The sequence below is a fragment of the Podarcis melisellensis genome, assembly GCF_964234715.1.
Source record: "Podarcis melisellensis genome assembly, chromosome: 1".
Lineage (NCBI taxonomy): Eukaryota > Metazoa > Chordata > Lepidosauria > Squamata > Lacertidae > Podarcis > Podarcis melisellensis.
In genome coordinates this window covers 49,962,644-49,986,526 of record NC_138528.1, presented here as the reverse complement: position 1 = coordinate 49,986,526, position 23,883 = coordinate 49,962,644, and the positions used below count along the sequence as shown (strand labels likewise).

The following is a 23,883-nucleotide window of genomic DNA, read 5'->3' as shown; positions in this document are numbered from 1 at the left end:
GTCAGATGGGCGGGGTATAAATAATAAATTATTATTATTATTATTACAGGGCTCAGCTTTGTCTGGCTTTTCCTATTTCCAGGATCAAAATTTCTCTTCTGCTTTTGTCTGAAGCCTGCTGCAGAGCACCCCATTTTTTCCCTGTCTCTTTCAAAGCAGCAGCTAACTCTGCTCACTCAGTAGGACCTGGATTAGGGCCAGCTGGAGAGGTGAGCAGAACATGGTTCAGATAAAAAAATCTGCCCATCAGGTTTCACCTGCATACCGAAAGCTCAGTTTGACAAAACATGGCTACCTATCAGCAGGACACAGTTGCAGTAATGGACCACCAGTGTGTATTTCTTAGTAAATTAGCAGGGTGGTTTTAGCCAATTAACCTATCCATTACTCTATGAGAAACCTCAGAATTACTGCGAGGGTTCTTCCCACAACCTGTGAAAAGGAGGAATGAGTTTTCCTTTCCGTTGCCAGAGCCAGCCTGACTACAAGAGCAACCCAAGCAGTATCTTGGGGTGACAATACTTTTGGGGGCTCAATTACCCTGGTGCATCTGCACTTTCGTCGGAAGTAACCCTGGGAGCTTTCTTAGGATGGGCTTAGTAGTAGGAGGTGCTAGCTCAGCCTTTCTCAACTTTGGGCCCTCAGATGTTGTTGGACTACTCCCACAACATCTGGGGATTGAAGATTGAGAAAGGCCATGTTGGCCTGATGGCAACTGACAAGGTTGCGAGCGAAAGCAAAGGAGAGGCAAGCCACAGGTGTGGCTTCATTCATGTGTTCTTGGTGGAACAGGAGTGGGGCAGATGTTTCATTGTGTGAGGGGTGGTGGTGGTCCCTGCTCCCTTGAAAGAGGCTGTGGCGCGACCACTCTGAAAGAAACTGTCCCTGGAACTCTTGGACTGGAGCAACTACCAACCAGTCACAAAGACCCCCTTCTTGGGGAAGGTGCTGGAGAGAGATGTGGTGGGGCAGCTGCAAGAATTCTTGGATTACTCTGATTATTTAGATCTATTTCCATCTGGGTTCAAGCCTGGCCATGGGACTGAGTTTTCCTCAGTCACCTGATGGATGATCTTCACAGAGAACAGGACAAGGGGAGTGTGACTTGCTCTTGCTTCTTTATATCTTTGTGGCTTTTCATACCATATAGACCAGGCTTCCTCAACCACAGCCCTCCAGATGTTTTGAGACTACAATTCCCTTCATCTCTGACCACTGGTCCTGCTAGCTAGGGATCATGGGAGCTGTAGGCCAAAAACACCTGGAGGGCCGAGGTTGAGGAAGCCTGATATAGACCATGTCTCCAGGAGAGGCCATATAGGTGCAGGACTGGTGCCTCCATGCCTGCAGAAGCATCCCAGGTGTGGAACTTGACTCAAGGGATGCTCTCAACAGCGGAAGGCTGTTGTCCCAGCTGTTTCCATCTTGACTGTGCTTGCTGCATGGTTGGAAGGGGAAACCATGCACTAGTGGGGTGTGGTGGTTAAGAGTGTTCAGCTAGTTCTGGGAAGCCTCAGGTTCAAACCACACCGAGCCATGAATCTCATAGCCTACCTCTCAAGGTTGTTCTGAGGATAAAACACAGGAGGGAAAGAAGAACCCAGTGCACCATTTGCGCTATTCAGAGGGTTATAAATAAATACTGGAAACAGACTTCCTTTACCTGCTCGTGGTTCTGGAACAACAGTGGGGTGCCTGTCCTCTTGCTGATTCCCCCAGAGTCCATTTTTGCACAAGAGTTGCTTTGTCTTCAATATTTGCCAATAGCTGGAGAAACCAAGCAACCGCACCCCACAGGAAATGTGAACGGCGACGGCACAAGCCTCCCGGCACGTGAGCACAGCTTCTCGGCATCTCCTCTTGACTGCTGCAGGGGCTCCTGGGTCAGGGGGGTCCCTCTGCTATCCGTCTCCTTGATCAATAGAGACGGATGTGTGACAGGTACAGCTGACACGTTACTGTCGTGATTGAGCTGGGATTCTTCAAACAGCGCTGAACTGTGACACAAATTATACTTTTATGAGGCCTATTAGGCCATCTGGATGGATTTTAAAAAGCCTTAATTGAGATGGAGCAGGGGCTGCTTAAAGCAAAGAGGAATCTTGGTAGCATCAGCTCATTTATTATTGCCCTCAGCTCAACTATTCATGTTAAGTAATTGGAAAGAGCCGGGGGGGGGAGAGAGGGGGCACATGATGCCTTTCCACCAGCTGGGGAGTGGGAATGAAGAAAGAAGCCAAAGCACACCTGCCTGACATACATTTGCTGGTTTCTTTTCATCCAAAGTCACATCGGCGGGTAAAAAGGAATGGTCTCCATGCGTCCTGCACCCCTTCAGCTTAAGTCTCTGGTTCACTTCTGTGCTTTCTCGGAGACAGCAATGTGTTGATTGGAGGGATAGGAACAGCAAGGGAACTGCTCTGTTCATTAACTATATTTGCATCCTGTCTTTTCAGCTAGGAGCTCAAGCCAGTGTACATAGAATCATAGAACAGTGGAGCTGGAAGGGACCACAAGTGCAATCTAGTCCCACCAGCTGCAATGCAGCAATCTTTTGCCCGACATGGGTCTCAAACTCGCAGCCCTGAGATTCAGAGCCTCATGCTCTACCGACTCAGCTATCCACAGGGATATAGTTCTCCCCTCCTTCCATTTCATCTTCACAATAACCCTGTGAGGTAGGTTAGGAGAAAGCTTCCAAAATGTTTGGACCCTGTGGTACATGGTTGATGGAGGACTCTGGGTGAGAGGGCGAGGAAATGTCAGCCTGCCAGGGTGAGAGGCTGGGAGGAGAAATGAAATATCCCACTTGGGAGCTGGGAGGGGCTACTACCTTCTATGGGTGGCAAGGGCTAAGAATTACCCTTCAGAGAGGACTCCACATTCTATTTCTTTCCCTTTTTGTAGCTATTTTATTACTGTAGTATGAAAAACTTTAATAAAGATCTTACTACCGACAAAACCTTTGGACCCAGGTAGGTAGGTAGGTAGGTAGGTAGGTAGGTAGGTAGGATGGGACGCGGGTGGCGCTGTGGGTTAAACCACAGAACCTAGGACTTGCCGATCAAAAGGTCGGCGGTTCGAACCCCCACGACGGGGGTGAGCTCCCGTTGCTCGGTCCCAGCTCCTGCCAACCTAGCAGTTTGAAAGCATGTCAAAGTGCAAGCAGATAAATAGGTACTGCTCTGGTGGGAAGGTAAACGGAGTTTCCGTGCACTGCTCTGGTTCGCCAGAAGCGGCTTAGTCATGCTGGCCACATGACCCGGAAGCTGTACGCTGGCTCCCTCGGCCAATAAAGCGAGATGAGCACCGCAACCCCAGAGTCAGTCACGACTGGACCTAATGTTCATGGGTCCCTTAGGTAGGATCTAGAAGAACAGAATTATACAAATGTCTAGAACTGGGATGAGGTGTGGCCCTCTAGCTGTTGTTGTTAGACTCCAGCCAGAATGGCCAATGGTCAGGGATGGGTATTGTGGTCCACCAATATCTGCAGGTCACCATGTTGACTATCCCACCTCTCGAAGGAGATCCATTAATTCTCATGGGTTGATGAGCTCATGCCCATCCACTGCTATGGGTCTCTTTAGAGCTTTGATGGTCCTGAAATATATTTTCCCTGCTGAAGTTTGCATTAGGCTGAATCATCTCCCAGTTGTGGCATTGACAAGCCCTCCCACCCACATAAGAAACTACACCTCCCTTCTACCTCTCCGAGAAAGAGAAGAGTTGGCACAGAGAGATGCTGTTGCGTTCTTCAATCACCCTCGCATATGTCATCCATGAAGCTAGAGAGGGTTGCATCAGAAGAGACGTCTTCTAGCAACAGGTGCCTCCTTCTGCATATTGCTTAGTGAAATGCATGCACCATTATGGACTATTTATGTCCTAGGAAGCAGAAGCAAGCACACTGTTTTTCTTTATATGGATGAGTAAAATGTTGGAGGTGAAACAAAGAAATATGAAAACAGACTCCTAGCAATTGCAGAGCACTTTGCACATGGTAAAATGCTACACAAATAATCATAAACCTACTGTATATCATGGAAGTGGCCTTAATTCCTTATTGGAATATTTTTCCCCCCAGCGGTGTTAGTTGTGTCAGTTATGTTGTCTGTATTATTATAAACAATCATTTTATGAAAGGAGAATGTTAATAACATAATTATCGCTGCCTGCACTTTCTGTATTTCATTTCTTTCTTGACCTCACAGTCAACAACCTCCCCACCCCACCCCTTGTAACTCAAAATAATACTTCATGCATCTGATGAAGTGAACCCTAGTCCTCAAAGGCTAATGTTATAATCAGTTTGTTAACCTTTAATATGCCACAAGACGCTTTGCCTTTTTTACTGGAATGAATGTGATGGATTTCAGCTGCTCAAGCACGCAGAGTCTCTCAGCTGGAAGAAGCACCTTCGCTCAGAAAATTAAAGTATGCATTTCAGCAAAATGAAAAAGCAAGCATGGGAGCTGAAAAAGACAATTGGAACCTAAATGGATTCCTGTTTTACTTGAGCATTGTCAAGCCAGAACACAGGCAGGAGGGAGGAGGTGTCTCTGTAGGCAGCAGCTGGGCAATACAAAGAGAAATCACTAGAAGAGGAGATCTAAGCTATCCTCTAGTTCAGCCTTCCCCAATTTGGCACCCTCCAGCTGTTTTGGACAGCAACTCACATAAGCCTTAGCTAACACAGTCATGCTGTATGGGGCTGATGGGGATTGTAGTCTGAAACATATTGGAGGCACCAGGCTGGGACAAAACTGTGTTTGCCTTCAAGCACAGACCTGTACTTCTTCCAGGGATAATAACCTAGAAAGCTCTTTGCAAGGGACTAGCATGAGAGGCCAAGCAGGGAGAAAGTGGCCCTGGCAGACTGGTCATCTGCTGTCATGTAAAGTCTGGCTGAGGCTGCTCCACATTATAAGGCGGGGCAGGGCTCCCATGTGCACATCCTTAAAGGGACTTCCTTCCAGGTAAACAGATTGGGCTCCATGCCTCATTAATATCACTGTTCTCACTGATTAAGTTAACCCCATCCAACACTATTTCTGTCCTTGCAAAATTCCAAGCGTGTCTTAGAATAGCTGCTTCTCCAGAAGTTAAGATCTATGTTGTCAAGATCACTGAAGACAAATGAGTTAACCTTTGACAACAACCGTTCACAAGATCACTTCACATGTGACCTTTTGGTAGATATAATGTTATATTACTAAACAGATATAGAGCAGGAAAGCTTCAGATATGGGGTGGCCCTACATCTGAGGCAGTGTGTGTGTGTGTGTGTGTGTGTGTGTGTGTACTAACTGATCCACTGGGCCCCTCTAAATCCTACATTTTGGTCCTTTGGTTCTTCAGAAGAATGGAGCCCACCTTTTTATTATCCTGATTGCATGAATAAAAATGTATTTTTTTAAAAAAAGTAATTGGACAACTATTCAGCATCAAGTGATATTGGGCACCTGTCCTTTCCCCGCCATTCTCCTGCCCAGTCACTGGAATACACCAGGCTTTATGATGCTTTCATCTGAGGGCACCACAAAGGCATTGCCAAGCTAGACTGCAGCTGTTAGAAGCACAGCGCCTGCTCAAACACAGGAGAATGGCAGGCAACCAAAGGAATCTGACATAAAGCCAGGGCATGGCAATCTAAAAAAACCCCAAACAAACCCATTACTGGAATCTGTTCATGGTGTGGAATAATGATTGTCACTCCAGGTCTTATGAGGAACTTCTACCTAAACATTTTAGAGAGCAGAACTGATACCATGCAACAAAGCCAATGCCAAGAGGTAGCCTGGGACATGCTTATCCATCTTCCTGTGTTTATCTGCTTATGCCCCTGAACCAAGCGCGAGAAATCTGCATAGATGACATTTTTATAGATCGTGATATTTACTTGTAATATGAGAGGGCTCTAGTGTGAAAAATGGTATTTCTGTGTGCTTAGGTGGAAGGCTTTATAGAGCAAGGAAGCTATATTGGGCACAGGGAGGTCTATGCAACACTTAGCATTTGCACTGTACATTACAAGGGTTGAAGGCATTTTGTGTTTAATACCTTGGTAACCCTAAAAACAATCCTGTAAAGTATACAGTATCTGGATTATTATGTTAGATGGCTATAAGGTAAGGCTGAAGTGAGATTGAAACCAGGGATAGGGAATTCTGGGTTCCTCAGATGTGATGAGACTACAACTCCCAACATCCTTAGCCAGTGGCCATCTTGGCTGGGAGTGATGGAAGTTGGAATCCAACAGTATTGAGTGTGGGTGGGTGTTAAAAGCCCCTCATTCATGAATTAAACCATGAACTTCTGGGCTCGCATCCCACACTTTTAACAAATATGCTACACAACAGTAAGTGGCCAGATGGTTGCCCCAACATCATATGGCAAGAGGCAAGAAACTATTGAAACTATTGACTGACAGCTAGTGTGCTGGTGTGGTTGTTTATTAACTAAATTTCTTAATTTTTATTATTATATGTTTTATCCTTACGTCAGCTGCATTTCAGACCCAGCTGGGTTAAAAACCAAGGTGTACAGGTGTACTAAATAAAATAGAAGACTGGGTATCAAAACCGACTGATTCCAGACACTCTAAGTTAAATGGAATTTCCATATTCATAGCTCTGAGTGATAGATGACACCAGGAAATTAAGATGGCAAAGCTCTGAATTTTCTGGCCACAGATACATAAAGGACAGTAATGAACACCATGAACGCCATCTTCCTCAAAAACATCAGCTTAGGTTACACTTTGACTGAATTCAGATGCAGTAACAAATCATGCTTACAAAGATGAGCATATGCAAGCTCCAGGGATGGCCCCAGAGAAACTAGTTTGGGGGAGCAAAGAGGTGGCTTAGCCCATTATCGGAAGAGCAATGATTTAATCAATGCTATTGGACCTTAATATACTGTGGCTGGGAGCAAAAGGGGTAGCAGGAAATGTTTTTGGGGAAGCGGCCAATACTTCTCTCAAATGTAAAATTATATAATTTTATTAAGTTTTCTGTTTTACAATTTAAAATACTCATTTTACATCCTTAAAATATCAATGACTTCCCTCCTCTTTCCATGGTTCATTTTACATATCATAAATCCCTGCATATTTTACAAAAAACTATACCATTCAGTATTCCATTATTGCATCCATCAAAACTTTTTTACATTGTTAAATTTATCATAACGCTGCCAGCATTTTCAGCTGTACTACTTCTCATCACCTCATAAAGTCATCCCTGCTCATTTATTCTCCCATTTCTGCCCCCCTTTTCCATGTAAGAGTGGAATAGATTAGTAGATTCCACTTCTAGTTAGCAGGAGAGTGTGATTTGCTGTTGTGTCTTCATGTGAACAGAAGAAGAACTCTGCTGGATCAGACTAAAGGCCTATGTAGTCCAGAAGGCTGTTCTTCAGTAGACAATCCAATGTCCCCAGGAAGGACATGAGAGTAACAGCTCTCTCCATCTGTTGTTCCTCTGTGACTGCTCTTCAGAGTCACACTACTTCTGAAGCTTGAGGCTGTATAAAGTAGTCTAAATCCCCTTTGAAAACCACCTAAGCTGTTAGTTATCACCCCCATCTTATGGAACTGAATTTGATGGATTCAGTTATGCCTTGTGTGAAGTATTTTCTTTGGTCTGCCCTGAATCACTTCCAGTCATTGGATGTTCCTGAGCACTAGCATCATGAAATAAGAAGAAACCCTGGTTTGCTCAAACTGTAGCTTGCCCACAAACCAGGATCCCAAACCATGTTTTGATCCTAGTTTGGAATCTTCTTTCCCCCTTATTAATTAATTTATCTGAATGTATATAAACAGCCAACTCATAAAAAGTGTATTGGCAGTGTACAACAGAATACATAACAAATGACCAACACAACAATACCCCTCTCTTTTCATTTTTCTGTGGACAGACAACGGTTCAAGCAGAGTAGACTTTGCTTACTGGGATGCAAATTTGTGTTGTGGTATCATCAGCTAGAAGCAGAAGCTTCTAATCTCCCCTCCTTCCCTTTGCATGCAGAGGAAGGGGAGAAGGGAGCACGTGGGCCTTTGGCTTGCACATAATTGTCCTCGTAATGACAGACTATGGCTTGTCATTATGTCTGAATTGAGCCAATATTGGGCAAGACAAAGGCACACAGTTAACAGAGCAAAACTGAATGACTAGAGAGATGCTTGAGGGAGTGCATAGTGCTGATGCTGTTCTTGTTCTCCGTAGTCCATGGCCACGGCCAAAGTCCTGCAGCTGGAGCATTTTGAGGCATATTATAAAACACGGCTTTGTCCTTGGTAATTCCATTTGTTGCAGTTCTTTACTCTAGGCCCCTAGAGCCCAGCAGCAGAAACTTAGTGGCTGAGCAAGGCTGCTTTTGGAAATGCACAAGTATCAGTTTGGTTTCTTCCTTAAATAATTGCTTTAATTAGTATTTGCTTTGATATAGGTGATTAGCAGGGGGCTTCTGGCAGTGCAACTTGGGCACTTTCACAGTGAGCAGGCAGATGTGGGCCTGCCACATCTTCCATAGCATTTAAGCGTTTTAATGTCACCCTCCTAATAGCTACCAGTCAGTCTTCATTAGGCAACTGAGGCTCTTCTAATTATGCCTATGGCTGAACCCACTGCACTTGGTAACGGAAGAGGCTTTCTGATGGCCTTGAACATTTCAGCAGGATCAAGTTTGAGAACACAACCATGATATTTACTTGACAGAATAACACTGCTGTCTTCTTGTTAATTATCTCCACTGTCTCATTACCAGGGATAATTGAAGAAGAGCCATGCCTTGTCTGTTTCACAGAGGAAGGGGCAGGTGAAAGAGTGGAGTAGAAACTTACCTGTCATTTTTGTCAAGGTGGCAACTACAGTTCATCATCCTGGAGTCAGTTTCACTGGGATTTGGCAGGAGTAAAATTGGAGAGGGAGGGTAGCCGTAGCAAAACTGGTGTGTGGTGTAATGTTTCCTGGTGTGTGTGTTTTTAAAATGTACATGGCCCAGATAATTCATTGTTAATGAGTGGTATAAAAATGCTGCCAAATATCATAAATAGCAAATATGTTCCGCTTCAAAAAAAGACATTCTTTGAAGATAAAACATGGGATGGTGAGGATCAAAGTAATAAGTCTTATAACAACATAAACATTTATCAAATTTGCAGTGCAATCCTACATATATCTACTCAGAAGTAAGTTCCATTGAGTTAAATGAGGCTCACTTTCAGGTAAGTGGGTATTTGATTGCACCCTTAATCAGTCTAAGGTCCAACTCACACATTAATTTAGCAGCACAGCTTCTTTCCCTCAAGGCTAAGTCCCAGACTGCTGCAGCGCCAACCGTAAGGAGGGAAAACGTAGGCCAGCCAAACTACATGTTTCTTCTCCTGGGAGGTGCTGATGTGAGGAGTCATTCCATTTGAATGGCACAAGTAATTTCTTTTTCCTAAAGTAACCTGAGCAAGATGGGATCAGACAGTGTGGAAGAGATTTCCTACAACACTTGGGTGACATCTGTGTTAAGCTTACATTTCTTAAGTTAGTCATGTTCATTTATTTCAGTGGATCTACTCTGAGTAGGACTAGCACTGGAGGCAATCCTACATGTCTCTCAGGTGATTTCCTGGCAGTAGCAAAATAATCATCAAATTATGGAAGTAACTTTTATTTTGGATCAGTCGTGTCCTTAATTTTCTGGCAGAATCATTATAGCCATTTCAGCACCATGGTCAGTGGATCGTCTTCTGCCTATTTATGTTTTCCCTACTATTTGGCAACGTAACAAAAGATACACATTGTGCTTTAGCCAATTGAAGCAAGAGGTAAATGCTATATTTACCTTCAGAATGCTAAGTGGTAGCAAGGAGGTTATTTGTTAGTTACAAAATAATGGAAGGGGGTGCACCATTGGTGATCTGTGCCAAAACAGGGTGCAGGCAGCAACTGCCCCAGGGTAAAACTAATAATCAATTTTAGAAATATGGATCTATCTGAATTTTAAAAAATTTCCATGGTACAAAAGAGTTCAACACTGCAATTTTCTTGAGATAAGCAATCTGCTCCTGGGGGTTTGCACGTTTTGCTCAACTACTTCCCGTGTGAAAAACAATACAACAGGAAAGCAAATAAAATCTCTTGGGAGAAGGTGCAGAAATGGGAAGGAAGCGACTGGGCCCAATGTCCATTGGAACTGATAGAACAGCCTTCCCATACCTGACGCCATCCAGGTGTTTTGGATTGTAACTCCCCATCAGCAGCAAGCAGGGCCAATGATCAAGGGATGGGAACTGTAGTCCAAAAACATCACAAGGCACCAAGCTGGGGTAATGCTGCTCTAGGACAAGACGACTGCCTTAAGTTCCACTGCTTTCTAATAAAACCCGCAGCACATTCCAGCCTGTGGCTACTCCATCACCATGTTCTCCTGTGATTAGTGAGGCATACTTTCAAGTAAATGTGAATAAAGATGGCAGCATTAGTCACGACTTCAACTGGACTGGGCCCCCTTTGGCTTCAAGTTGCATGCAGCACAAGCTTTCTATAGAAGTGGAGCTCTAAGCAGTATAATAAAAAAAGATGAGAAATCTTGCTGGAGTAGGTGGAAGGACAGAGGTTGGTTTCAGAAACCATACATCAAAGCACTTTGGAGCCCATTAAAACCTCTCTGGGAGGAGAGAGGAAAAAAGTCTGCTGAAATGCCTGGTCAGCAGCCAGAGAATGCTGTGCTGATAACAGGCTCCTGCTTATCCCCAGCTCCGTCTTAAGTCTGACACAAAAATAAATAATCTGCAAATTAAAGTTCACTTCTGAAACAGCAGCTTTGCCCAGTGCTCTGCTCTGAAGGATAGATTAGAGCTGATCTGTGATCAGAGCCAACCTGTGATCCTATCAGGGTATTACTGTATTATTGAACTGGGAATTGAGCAACCTATTTTAATAGCTATGATCTTATCAGGACCTAGCTTTAAAATTACAGGAAAAAGACCACACTCCATTTTCTACAAGGGAGCAGAGAAATCACACCGAATTCCTGAGGGTGAAAATGTTTTACTCTCTGCCTCCAAATTCACCTGAACCCTTATAGGCAACCAGTGTTATTTACATGGTAGTACTAGCAACGTGGGGAGAGCTTTGCAAACAGCCCAAAAAGATTTGGTTGTATAAAATAACCTGAAGTGTAGTCTTTGGCAGCAGGTGTGACAAAGGCATGGTATCTTAACCATGGAGTAAGACGTGTGCTTCACTAACTTTCTGTTTGAGGACCCTCACCCTCTCAATTTCCTTTCTCTTCATGGCCACTACTTTATGAGGACTTTGAATTTTTTTTAGAAAGGGTTACGTTTGTATAAGACAAAGGTGCATAAGATGATGGAAGAACTTCAGACCTTCCATTGAGGCTGAATGCTGGAAGATGATTCAGGACGGACGAAAGAAAGTACAGCACATAGTTAAACTGTGGAACTCACTCCCACAAGACGTAGGAATGGTCACCAACTTGGAGGGCTTTAAAAGAGTATTAGGACATGTTCACGGAGAACGGGACTATCAATGGCTACTATCCACAATGGCTCTACTCTACCCCCTCTGAATAATAGTTGCAGGAAATACAAATGTGCAGAGTGCTGTTGCTTCTAAGCTTCGCTTCTGCATATGATGCTGCGCAAACCGTTCTAAGCTGAAACATTCCTAGAATGTTCAGTTCACATTGAGTTCGTACCTGACCCGTTCTTAATGCATAGTTGACCACATCTACGGATGAATGCTATATCAATCACTAGTAAAAGTTTAATAAGGAGGTTTTCACGCCTGTCCAATTCTGTGTTCCCTTTCCCAGCCTTTAATCTATTGGTGATTAATGCCTATATGCAACCTTTGCTTTGTACTTGTGTTAACCAATCAGCAATAAGCACATACGTGGCAATGCTGTAATATTCAATAAAAGAGACTCCTCGAGACTTGCTCGAGAGATACCTCCCAGATGACACTCGCTACCTGTCTGTTGTTATTTCAACCCAACACAAACCCTCTTTAGGAGCTAACTATGCTTGTCCAAGTTTCATGCCTTGCCACTGCAGGTATCTGATCCATTTGTTTTGCAGGATCAATCTGACAGGCATAGACTGCAGGGCAGGGTGTTGTCACGCTGGTCTCTTTCAGAAAGGCATTCCAGGAAGTGGTTATGCATTTTCTATCTACCTCTCCTCCTGCTTTCTTATTGTAAAAACTAATCAACATTGTTGCTAGGTAGAAATATGCTTTCATTAGCACGAAGAATGGAATCTTATTTGCACAAAGTCTCCTGATTGTCTTTCACAAGACCCTGCTTCTTGCCATCTTGTATGACAAGGACTGGTTCATGTCCTGAGGATGGGCAATATCCTTTTGCTCAGTGCTGCACCATTTCCTTAATAAAAGTTAAACACTTTCCCAGTTGGGTGTCACCTGCAAATTTGATGAGCATCCCCTTAATACCTCCATCCTAGTTGTTTATAACCCCCCAGGACAGAACCCTGCAGCACCCCACTTGTCACTTTTTCAGTATGATGAGGAACCATTACTGAGCACTCTTTGAATTCAGTCAGTCACCCAGATTAATACTACTTTTATGATACATTTTGAATGCCAAACTCATTATTTCTAATAGACTACCTTCTTCGATTTTCAGCGTCTCTGTGGATTTTAATGGTCTGTGCATACCCCTGCTTAAATGCTTTGTTATGTAACATTTTACTAATAATCAGATACTTCAGCTTTATGAAGAAACCAGAGTTTCTTTCAAGTAAGCATAGCTTGATGAAAGGAAAACAGAGCACCTGCATTATCACAGCAAGCTGGTGACTGGTGGTCAGCATCAGGCCTCCAAAGATTTTGTCTGACCTACAGCTCATTGAAGTCACAAGCCTGTACTTTGTTGGATGAGATCTGTAGGAGTCTTAGAGCAGAATTGCCTTGGCTTTCTTTTCTGACTCCCTGAATTCCTTCACTCCAAACTTGCTTAAGAGATCGCTAAGATGGAGTAGAGAGAAGACAGTACTCCCATCTTCAGTGAAGATGTCCAGAAAGAAAAGGCATTTTCGTCCCACAGTCATCCTCCCCTGGGCTATGGCCATGTTGTTGTGGCTGAGAATCCAGCTCTTGAACAGTTTTGTTGGGAGAAACACACATGCACACGTTAGGAAGCAGGCCACCACTGTGATGGTAGACCAGGGGAGTCAGTGTGGTGTCCTCCCAATGTTGTCGGACTACAATTCCCATCATCCTGGGCCATTGGCTGTGCTGCTAGAGGCTGATGGGAACTGGAGTCCAGCAACTTCTGGAGGGCCCCACATTAGCTTACCCCTGTGGAAGACCCGCTGTGTTGTTCAAGTCACACAAAGGAGAGTCAGACAAGGGGAAAAGAGACAGTGAAGGGTGGAAACATTCCTGTCAAAGCCTCATCAGCTTTAAACTTGACATGGCCTCCTTCACCTCCTGGCACCACAGGCAGGACACCAGAGCATGAAAAACCTGGATGTCTGGTGTGCCAGGCTGTACAGATTGGGCACCATTTGCTCCAGTATGTGCTGCAGGCTAGCAACGCTAACTTGAAAGGAAAAACAAACACGAGGAAAGGGAAGTAACCAAGAACAGATGAGATGTGCTTCGACGAGGGACGCTGTGGGGAAACAAATACGTATATTTGCTGGAACGCAGCGAACATGTTTTAATGAGCCTCCCACCCAATTACCATGGCAGGGATGCCAGGCAGTGACAGCAGGGTGGAGGAAGTGGGGAGGGAGAGAGGAAGGGAGGGAGGGAGAGAGAGGCCAGTGCTCCTTCAGGGAAGGAGAGCGGGGATGGGAAAGGAAAGGAAGGGGCACGAGGCAGTAATTGGTCCGGGCTCCACAGAGGACGTTGGCTGGGAATCAAGGTTCGTGGCCCCCTTGGTGCCTGCGCTCCCCCTCCCCTTCTCAGCACAGAGCTCCCCTTGCACAGATTTCGGAGGAGAATGACATTTACATGCTGTGTGCTGAGATCCCAATTAAAGCTAGGACAGCTCACCACATGGCACGCTTTAATTAATATGCCTTTTCCTGTTGGAGAACAGCTTTGCTGACAGATTGGGACTAAGTGGAGAGAGAGCAGCTGCTCCGAAGAGGGCTGCTTCTTCCATCCGCTTCAGTCCAGGGCAGGGCAGCAAGGCAGGTCTGCCCCCTTCCGCAGGGTGGCAGCTCCTCCTCTGCGTGGATCCGAGGAACAGCCAATGCCCATCCAGGCTGAGTCTTCAGGGAGAGTAAGAGCACCCCACGCCCCACACTGGACACAAACACAAGTGCATGGCGTATGTATTCCTTGTTGTTGGGTTCCATTCATTTATCTGCACTTCTGTAGGAATAGAAGTGGGGAATTCCATCTCCCCACACCTCTGCTCCTCCTTGAATGAACAATGCAACACACACACACAAAGCAGCGTGGGTGGGATGGGGGAAGCTAAGCAAGCAAGGGGGAAAGACTCGATGGGGAACGAAAAAGATGGAACAGTTATCAATCTTGCAAACCACTGGAAGATAATCACGAGTCTACTAATTCTCAGGCAGAAAAGTAGCTGAACTGGATCGATGCAGGTGTTTCCTCCTTATCATTAAACAGAAAAAGTTCTCTCTCTCTTGGACTGTTCGTTCTTCTGGGTGTCTAACTTCAGTTTTCTGCCTAGGATTAACAGCCTGTATGGAGCATCCATCTGAAACTTCACCTCTGAGAAAGAGGAGCCCCTTCTTAGCAGCAATTAATTTATCTGCAGGGAAACAATCCTGCATGCCTCTCGTTGTGGGTCTTCCTTCCAGAATGCTTTTTAAAGGGGCGGGGGATGCATATCAAGGAAGGAAGCCGGATGTGCACCAACCTTTTGGAGGGACTGTGGGCACATTTTCGGACAGGAGAAACTGTCACGAGAATCACCGCTGCACACTGCAACCAAGCAACACTCCACAACCTATTCTATTGATTATGATGGAATGCTTCGTTCAAGCCCAATTTCAGCATAGAAGCCTAATATCATAGAATATCGCTCTGGTGAACTCCCTAGTTGACCAGTTTTCTGATGCACCAGGGTTTTCTGAGGCTGTGAGCCTGCAGTTGGGGCAGGAGCAGAAGGTTGCACTATGCCAGTAGTGTCCAAACTTTTTTCAAAAAGGGCCAGATTTGATGAAATGAAGGGCCGTGAGGGCCGACCAAAGTTGTTGACCTTTTTTTTAGGATTGAAGTTGTGGAGGTTTTTTTTTAGGATTTTACCTCAGGAAACAAACTGCCATAAGGGCTGAATTAGGCCCCCAAAACGGACTTTGGACATGCCTGCACCATGCGGATTCTGATCCAATCTTACAGAGGTGGGGAAACTTTCAGCTTGAGGGCCACATTTTCTTCTGAGGGAGCACATGGCAGAGCTGGGCAGGGCCAGAGAAATGAATGTAAATTGTACCTTTAGACAGTAGGCTAGTTTCTGAACCCACCCACACCCTCTCTGTCCTCCTCCTCCCTAGCAACCTGCCATCATGGCCAAAGACAGAAGGACTATGGACTTCAGAAGGCAGCCCCTAACGAAGGCTCAAAAATAGTGACAGCCTGCCTCTTTTTTGATGAAGCAAAAATAAAAACGAAAAAGAGCAAGCAAGAGAGAGGCCATCCACCATGGACACCCAAGTCAGAAGGTCTGCATATTCCTCTGTTTGCTATTAAGATTGACATTTTACTAGTAAATAAAGAGAAAAATTCCCTACCATCATCAGCTTCTGCACTTTGGTGAATTTTAAAAGGATGTGTGAGAGAAGTGGCAAAGCAAACAGAGACAAGGGAATGTGAAAACAAAGACATGGACAAACACCTGTATTAGTAGGAGGTAAAGAACCAACACACTCCAGAAGAACTCTCTTAAAAGCATTCAGCCATTGCTTTGGGGTGTATGGGGTTGTTAGGGGAGGGATGGTACCTCTGGTGGGGGACTCCTCCTGGGGTAATTTGTCCAGTTTTGGTCCTCAACTTGCACTCAGATCTTTCCCGTGGCTCCTAGCATGCAACAGCGGCCACACCACGGGAATGGTTTTGACTGGCAGGCTAAACCAGGTGAGGGAGGCTGATGGTGTGGGAATGTTCAGGGTGGCAGGAGAGGATATATTGTTTATTAATATCCTTCCTAACTTGTGCTAGCAAGTTCCTTTACTTAGCAGAGTGCATTCCCCTTTACACAGCAGAAAATTAGTTGCAAACTCGTGTGAGTTTCTTAAGACAATAAACAATTCAATCTGGCTTGTCCAGATTGAAATGTGTTCTAATATTTTCCTGGTAAGACCCCTTGAATCCCTCCTAAAAGAATAAAGACACCACAGTCTTATTCATAAGCAATAAAAAAAAAGTTTACTCACTATCAGGCAGAGCACAGTGCGATCCCTGAAGGCAGGCTTTAGCCTTAAAGTTACAAAACAGGTTTATACCATAAGGGAGATGTCCTGAGGGACTGCTTGGCTGGCAGCCAGCAGTTCATTCCAGGAAGTACGCAGGACGAAGAAAAGAAGGCAGTATGCCTTGGCCTTTTACTAGGTCTGGAAAGGTCACGCCCACCCACTAGCCACACGCAAGGGAGGATGCTCCAGGCCAGGAGGAACATGAAGACTGGCTGGACCAAACACTCCCTTGCATGTCCACTCTAGCAAAACAAGGAATGTTGTTTTTGACTGTTCCCAGTGGATTAAATCCCACAGATGGGTCTCAAACCCTAAGTGAGTTAGGGACTTCCCCTGTATGCAAAGTCAGGCTCTGGTAGATGGAGTGGACGAGACCAAAAGTAAGTCCAACAGGCAAGAAAACAGTTTCTGCATGCACTCTAGAGGGAAGCTTGTCAACCTGGGAAGATAGCCTTTTACATCTCCTTCTGGAAACTCCTGCAGCCAAGCTGGTGCCAAAAGCATTGGTCTGCTTTCCTTTGGACTATCTCAGAAAGGTTGAGAGGGGGAATCTGGGCAGCCCAGCACTTCCATACAGGCTGCCCAGGCTTGTGCCCCAGGGAGGTCATTTCAGTATTGCTAACACAGCAGTTTGACTTCAACCCCCAGAGGCACACTCCATTGTCTCTTGAGACAGATGCCAACAATTGCCTTCTTTGCATCTACTCTTGTTCATGTTCAAAAATTTGGGATCAGTGCTGGCTTGGCCTCTGAACATCCTTTACTGGAGCTTTAAGGGGTTTCTAGCCAACCTTTTTCCAGTCATTGCGTAAGAGGGTTCTACTCTGCCTTTTTCACCATTAAGTAGTTTTCCCTTTTTGCCAGCTCTTAACCAGAGTTCTACAACAGCTTAGCATTCCCAGTTCCCTCCTCCTCTTGAGTAACCTAGATAACTGTGTGTCATCAGCAAGTTTCAGTTCTGCTAGCACCCTTCTTGCCACCCATTAAGACATTTATAGAACATGGGCCTTGGTTTAGATCCTTAGCCCAACCTATTATAACCTTTCATGCTGAGAATTGGCCATTTATTTCGGCTTCCTATCACAACTGTTTTTAATCTACAAGAGAACCTTACCTCTAACCCTAAAGGTGGCCACATTTCCTTAAACACCTGCCTTGTGTGGGGCTTTTTTATCAAAAGGCTTTTTGAAAGTTTAATACATTTTCTCGCCAGCCTTCTCCTTCATCCATGCTTCTTAAGATGTCTAGCAGGTGGCTGAGCCAAGAAAAGCCTTGAGTCTTCAGATGACTCCCTGCACCCAAATGATAGATCTCTCATTCCATTCCCAGCTGTGGAATCTGGGAACATCAGCAAACAGTAGGAGGGTATAGTCAGGTTTACCAAGCCAGGTTTCATTTAAATGTTACGAGTTGTCACTTCCAGCCAATGGAAAGCTGCTTGTTCTAGTGGTGCAACACAAGACAAGTACACCACCCAGAGCTATGTATTCGTCAGACAGTAGTCCTCAAAATAAATAACGTTGGTCTTATGAAACCCATCCTTCCCATTTATTGTGGAATAGCTAATAGGTATTTGACTCACTGCGCAGAGTAGACATCAAGGGAAGGGTTAGTCAATGCCAAAAGTGTAGCTCCTTGGCACTACCCTGCTCATGTGTGAGAACACAAACAAAATACATCTGCAAAAGGCTAGTGATGCAACTGAATGCAGCAAGAAGCTATGGAGATGTAGAGGTGCAGATACAGTGTAAGGGGAGGGTGGTAAACCTGCAGCCTTCCAGATGTTGCTAGATTGCAATTCCCACCATCTTAGAGCATTAGCCATGTTACATGGAGCTGAAGGGAGCTGGAATCCAACAACATCTGCACAGGACCACAGGTTGCACTTCCCTAGCATAAGAGGTGGGCTCAGAGGTTCCGACTGCCTTTTATTTATATCCCTCCCATCAAAAGGCATTTCCAGAGCAGCTGGAGGACCAACTCATATACCAGAGGCAAAAGTATGCAATATGACATGGTTATGTATGTGTCCTTTGTGTGCACTGCTATCATCCCAAGCATTAGTGCTTGAATTATAGAGGAAAGTGAGCTGGCTTAATGAAATCAACACCCCCTCCCTGTTTTAGCTCCATCATGCTTTAGATTTCTAAAAAATAGTAGCTAAGGGGGACATCACAAAAGGGGTTGGGTCCCCCTGGCACCCCTGTAATTCAAGCACTACCAGACTTTAGAGGCACCAAGTCTACCCACCGACTCAACAAAGTAAATTGGCTGTAATCAGTACAACTTGGGAGGAGTGGGGAAAGAAGTGGTACCTACCAACTGCTCATTACTGCCTCCTAGGGTTGTTCACATTTAGTAGTCCATCCATCCAGCATTTGCATCTTCATCACAAATGTTGTCTGCAGCCTTGGCAGATCCTACCTGCTTTTCATACCCCATGCAACAGGATTCAAAATTATTATGTTTTTTAAAACATTACCTAACTCTTAAGCAGCACATCACATGGGCAGGTCTAATTGTGCACAGGAGGGGGCTTCCCATGGAATCCGCACCCTTGGTGGATGCCAATTCCGTAAGACGGACCTATGTGTTCAACCCTACCACGTGGGTTGCACTGTTCAGACATTATTTCAGTGTGATCAAAACCAGGGAGGGAAGAAGTTCACTTATCACCAGAACCTGTGTATTTTAAATAAGAGACCCACCAATATCACTTCATAACGTTCAGTATTTTTGTTCTGTCTCCTGGCTTGATAATAGCAACCATGTCAAAAATGTGCTGCCTCAACCCAGATATTGGAAAACACTGGCTCATTATGAAATTTAAAATCTATGTGCAGCTCAATAATTGCAAAAACAAAACATAAGTCCTGGCCAGTCTTCTGAGAAGAAAAAAACAAACCTGGGGCTCCAAATTCCTTTCAAGAAACGGCACCAAGAGAAATAATAGTTTTCTATTTAACACCAGGACCTTCAGCCTTGCTGTTTGGTCACCAGTGGCAGGGAAAGGCAATTAAGAACTCGTCTGGCAGGTATTCTCTGCAAGTTCTTAGGGAAGAAGGAGACTTTAGAAAAAATGTAGTCTTTTGCATAAAACACTCTGATTCACTCTCCTGCTAATGTAATGCAAGCCTTCCCAATCCACCACACGCCCATCTCACATACCCGCTTTCCTCCAGTGTAGTGAACCATTTGTGAACTCTAGGCATTAGTCTATTCCCATGTAGGCATGCGGCAAAGCTATAGATGGGAATTCCATTATCTGGCCGAGGCTCCTGTAGCTCAGAAGTGCAACTGGCACAGGGCAGATTTTAGTGCTTCATTAACACTCTGATGAGGCCTGGCAGCCAGCTGATTTGATTTAAAGTTCATTTCCATGCTGTGATTTAAGGAAACGTTTGCTTAATGTTCTCTAACAGACTCCTCTGACTGTGAGCATAAGAGCTACTTAACAATAGGCTTTATTTATTGTCATGCACTCATGGTGCTGAGAAGACACAGGAGCTAGGCTGAGGGCAGTCTCTTGCAGGTGCTGTGTAAGCATTTCTCAAAAGTATCAGGGTAAATTCACTTTCCTGCACCAGCAGGGTAACTGGCTGTTTCTTTCTTCTCCTCCAAGATCTGTTTTTTTAATTAAAAAACCCCCCAAAGCTTAAAAGAATCCAGTTTTTTAGCAAAGCAGGCCAATACTGCTTGTTTCCAGAGTCAAGCAGGGAAGACCCTCTCCCACACATTTTTCCTGGGACTTTCAGGAGAAAGCTCCCCTCTTCCCCCAAAGGATGGTCAAGTGAACAGGATGGCACAAGCATGAGCCCATTATTCCAAATACGTTCAACCCAAGCCCTTACCCACAAGAGAAGACAGGAGTCCAGAGAAGGGTTTGTCATATTTTAATGACGTTGATCTTTGGTGTTTCCCTCATTAGCATACTCTCCCCCTACCTTCCTGCTACAAGCTCACTGGGATGGAGAGTTACAAACGAAAAGGAAAATCACATTTTAGACTAGAAACAAAAAAAATATCAGCGCCTTGATTTCTCCACTAGAAACTACATGTACAAGGTCAAGGTTTTTCACATGCAACACCTTACATCACAGACACATACCTCACGCTCTGACGCGGAGCTAACCCTCTCTTCCCACCCGCCCCACCCCGCCCCACACAGGGAAGTGCAACCTGGCCATGGCACCATGATCCCGCCAAGCCTCGCCAGGTTGAATTACTATTATTGGCACAGCAAGGGGTGCGAAGTCCTGGGCAACTTCTGTCTAAGTGCCATCTTTACTGGGGTGCGGTTCCCACCCTACCCACATGCTTTACAACTATAATGTTGCCCCACCCACAGCAGCCCCTAAGAGGGTCCTGCTTGCATACAAAGTAGATACTCTTAAAACAAAAGGTCCACACTCCCGAGAGGTTCCTGAGCATGAAGGGATGGTGAAGCCCAAGCACAGCTCTCCCCACCTCCAGTTCTGGGCTGGAAAGAAGAGTAGAACAGAGCCCTGGAGAAGACTACCTTGCCTCATCCAGTCTGCATTATCTCAAGCCATCCAAATCTTCAACTCCTGAAGAGTTGCCTAGCGCTTGCTAGCAGGGTGGCAGGGAGTAGAACTCTGGCCTGGAAGATAAATCCACTCTGGTAGCAGAGCTGGGGTGCAAATCCCCTCCACAGTAGCACTTAAACATACACACTCAATAAAGGTTTCAGGTCTCCAAAAGGAAGAGACTACAGTCTTTTTTTTATCTGATTAGCTGGTAAGTCAAAAGAAGGGAAAGCGTTTTTTTTAAAAATAAAAAACCCAAAACAAAGAGTAACATTAAAAGCACTGCAGGGTTAGGGCAAAGCTTAATGGATTCCTGTAGCCAGTGAGCTGAGAAATTTACATAAGGCTCAGCTGAATATCAAGGTTTATTACAGCTACTGTAGAAAATGTGCAGCAAAACGGATGCGGGAAGCTAAGACACAGAATAAAACCTCTTTAAGGATCCTCCTATACAACTGATGGTCTCCCTCTCATCTCCCTCCCCTATATACCAATGCCCACTGAGTTACCAGCATCTGGTCAGAGCCAAAATCTCCTACTCCTTCAGTTCCTGGTCAGCTGTGAGGTACAAGTCTCTGCTTAGCAGTACAAGAGTAGCACCAACATACAATTCACCTCTACCTGTTCCGAGATTCTCCACTGGTGCCACCATTACTGTAGAAGTTGGTATTGTCAGGAAGATGGTTATTATTACTTAGGTCACTGTACTCAACTGGTCCCTCAGTGTCCATTAAGGACTGAGCCTGCTCTGACAGGCTCTGCCCACTAGCTTCTTCTCCCTCCACCTCATCAGAGGACGTCCGTGGGCTCAAGCCACGCTCTGTCACCTGCATGGACTCAGAAAGGGTTCGTCCTTCAAGCTCAGATAACAGCTCCTGGGAAGTGGATGGCTGAGCTGAGTTACCATCTGTTCCAATGGATTCAGTGCCAGTTTGAGAACTGCGGTGGATCCGGTGACTCACAATGATATTGTTGCCAAAACCACCCATGGATGCCATGGTGGTGCTTTGCTCTCGCTGGACCACAGCAGTCATGCCACCCTCAGCCATCAGCCTTTGGATTCGGATCAGAGCATCCTCCCCAGAAGCCCCATATTCTGGACCACCTGGAAGAGAGGAAGAGGGAGGCAGCTTAATTTTTGTTTAGAGGATTGGTATCCCTATCTTTTCATCAAAAAGGCAGCTGACAACATTATTTAAAACAGCCGCACGCACGCGCGCACACACACACACACACACACACACACACACACTACAATAATACAACAAGGTAAAACAGAAAATAATATTATAACAGGAAATGTATGGATAAAATCTCACCAAACTTAAATGCTGTCAAAAGCTTGAGCATATAAAAATAGCTTTCAGCCAATGCCTGAAAGGCAGAAATCTGTGGCACAAAAAAGGCCATGAAATAGGCAAGGAGAGAACAGGATGATGAACACCAAGTTGGGAAAGCAAGCAGCATGTATAGGATGCTACTATGTCCTAAAAAATTCTCAAATGTTTAAATTGCCTAAAATTAGCCTGGTGGTTCCAAATAGCATTCGTATAATCACTGAATGTTGAGTACTCATTTGTTGTACTCATTTCACATATCTTCCTTCAGGAATGTGTTCTTTTACATGTCTATAACTGTGTGAGAAGTAACATACATTATTTTTTGTACTTCAGAAAAATTCAAACCCCTCTTTGCAGCAGCCATAGCACTGTTCTTTTGTAATTTATATGTAGCAGTTAAAATAGACAAGCAGCAGTCACAGATTTATTGCTGGGCTGCACCATTACCTTCCACAAGTGTGTGAACTGATTGTTTGACCACAAAAGCTAATATGTCAAGAGAAGGCTAATGAAAAGCCTTCTCTTTAACTAGCTAATTATGTAAGAGCTCCGGGTACTTCACATGGTGAAACATTCAAACATCCATCACCACACCCACAGTATGCAATGGGGTCATCCTGCAACAGTGTCATCATATGGGTCTTCTGCTCCTCTGTTTAAGTTCTGGAACATGGCTAAGTTTTCACAAAATGGGCACCCACTGGATAAGACTGTGAGACTGTTGGTAACAACCAACATTTCTTAAGTGTTGTGTGCCCCACCGAGACCTCCTCAGTTCTACTGTTTGAAAGGCCAGCAGCAACCACATCAAGCCTATTCTCCCAACAGTGATGGAATATTGCACATAAGAGGTAGAAGATTGGGACCAAGGAAGTTCAAGTGTTAATGCAACCAGCGTACACTAAAGTACTATTTGACAGCCTACTGGACCTCTGCATGCTACTGTCAGTGGTAAATAACCAATTTCTTTCCTATTAAAATTTCATTTGAATTTTTGCTTAAAATAGTACATGTTGCAACATTAAGTGGTTCATGAAAACATCTACTACAGAAACAAGATACCAACCACTTCCAATCCTAGCAAATCTTCCACCTAGATAATATCCAGCAATAGATTCACAGGGTTGAATCTAATGTAGTCATAGAGTAGAACCACTGAAATCATGACTAGCTTAAATTTCTTTTATTTCAATGTTGCTACCTTAAGGACAGCAAAGTATGGAACCAGCATATAGCCTTCGATCAAGAAAATAATTTTTCACACTGTTATATATATATATATATATATATATATATATATATATATATATATATATAATTTCAAATTCATTTAGGGTGTGGGTGTGGGTGTGTGTGCGTGCGCGCTTGTAGATGAGCTCTTATTTATAGGTTCCCACATAGCATGAGACTTGTCCCAATAAATACTTGAAAATTGGCTGAACATTTTGAAGTTACCTTTCAACAAAAATCATTTGGCAGTCAACTAAGCTGTGGAGTGCACAACTCAACACAGGTTTCAAGTAAAGGCATCCTTTTTGAAATCAACGTTTTA

The 23,883-nt window shown here is 44.5% G+C and overlaps 1 protein-coding gene across 3 annotated transcripts in view; it reads right to left on the bottom strand.

The window, feature by feature from the left end:
* Positions 1 to 20,321: 20,321 nt before the first annotated feature.
* The window catches only part of AMBRA1 (autophagy and beclin 1 regulator 1), a 143,322-nt gene continuing 139,760 nt past the window's right edge, over positions 20,322 to 23,883 (bottom strand). For all 3 annotated transcript variants that reach the window (XM_081900940.1, XM_081900942.1, XM_081900941.1), the window contains one exon: positions 20,322 to 22,096. In XM_081900940.1, coding sequence (XP_081757066.1) covers positions 21,609 to 22,096 — 488 coding nt within the window. In that variant the 3' untranslated portion in view covers positions 20,322 to 21,608. The remainder of the gene's footprint in view (positions 22,097 to 23,883) is intronic.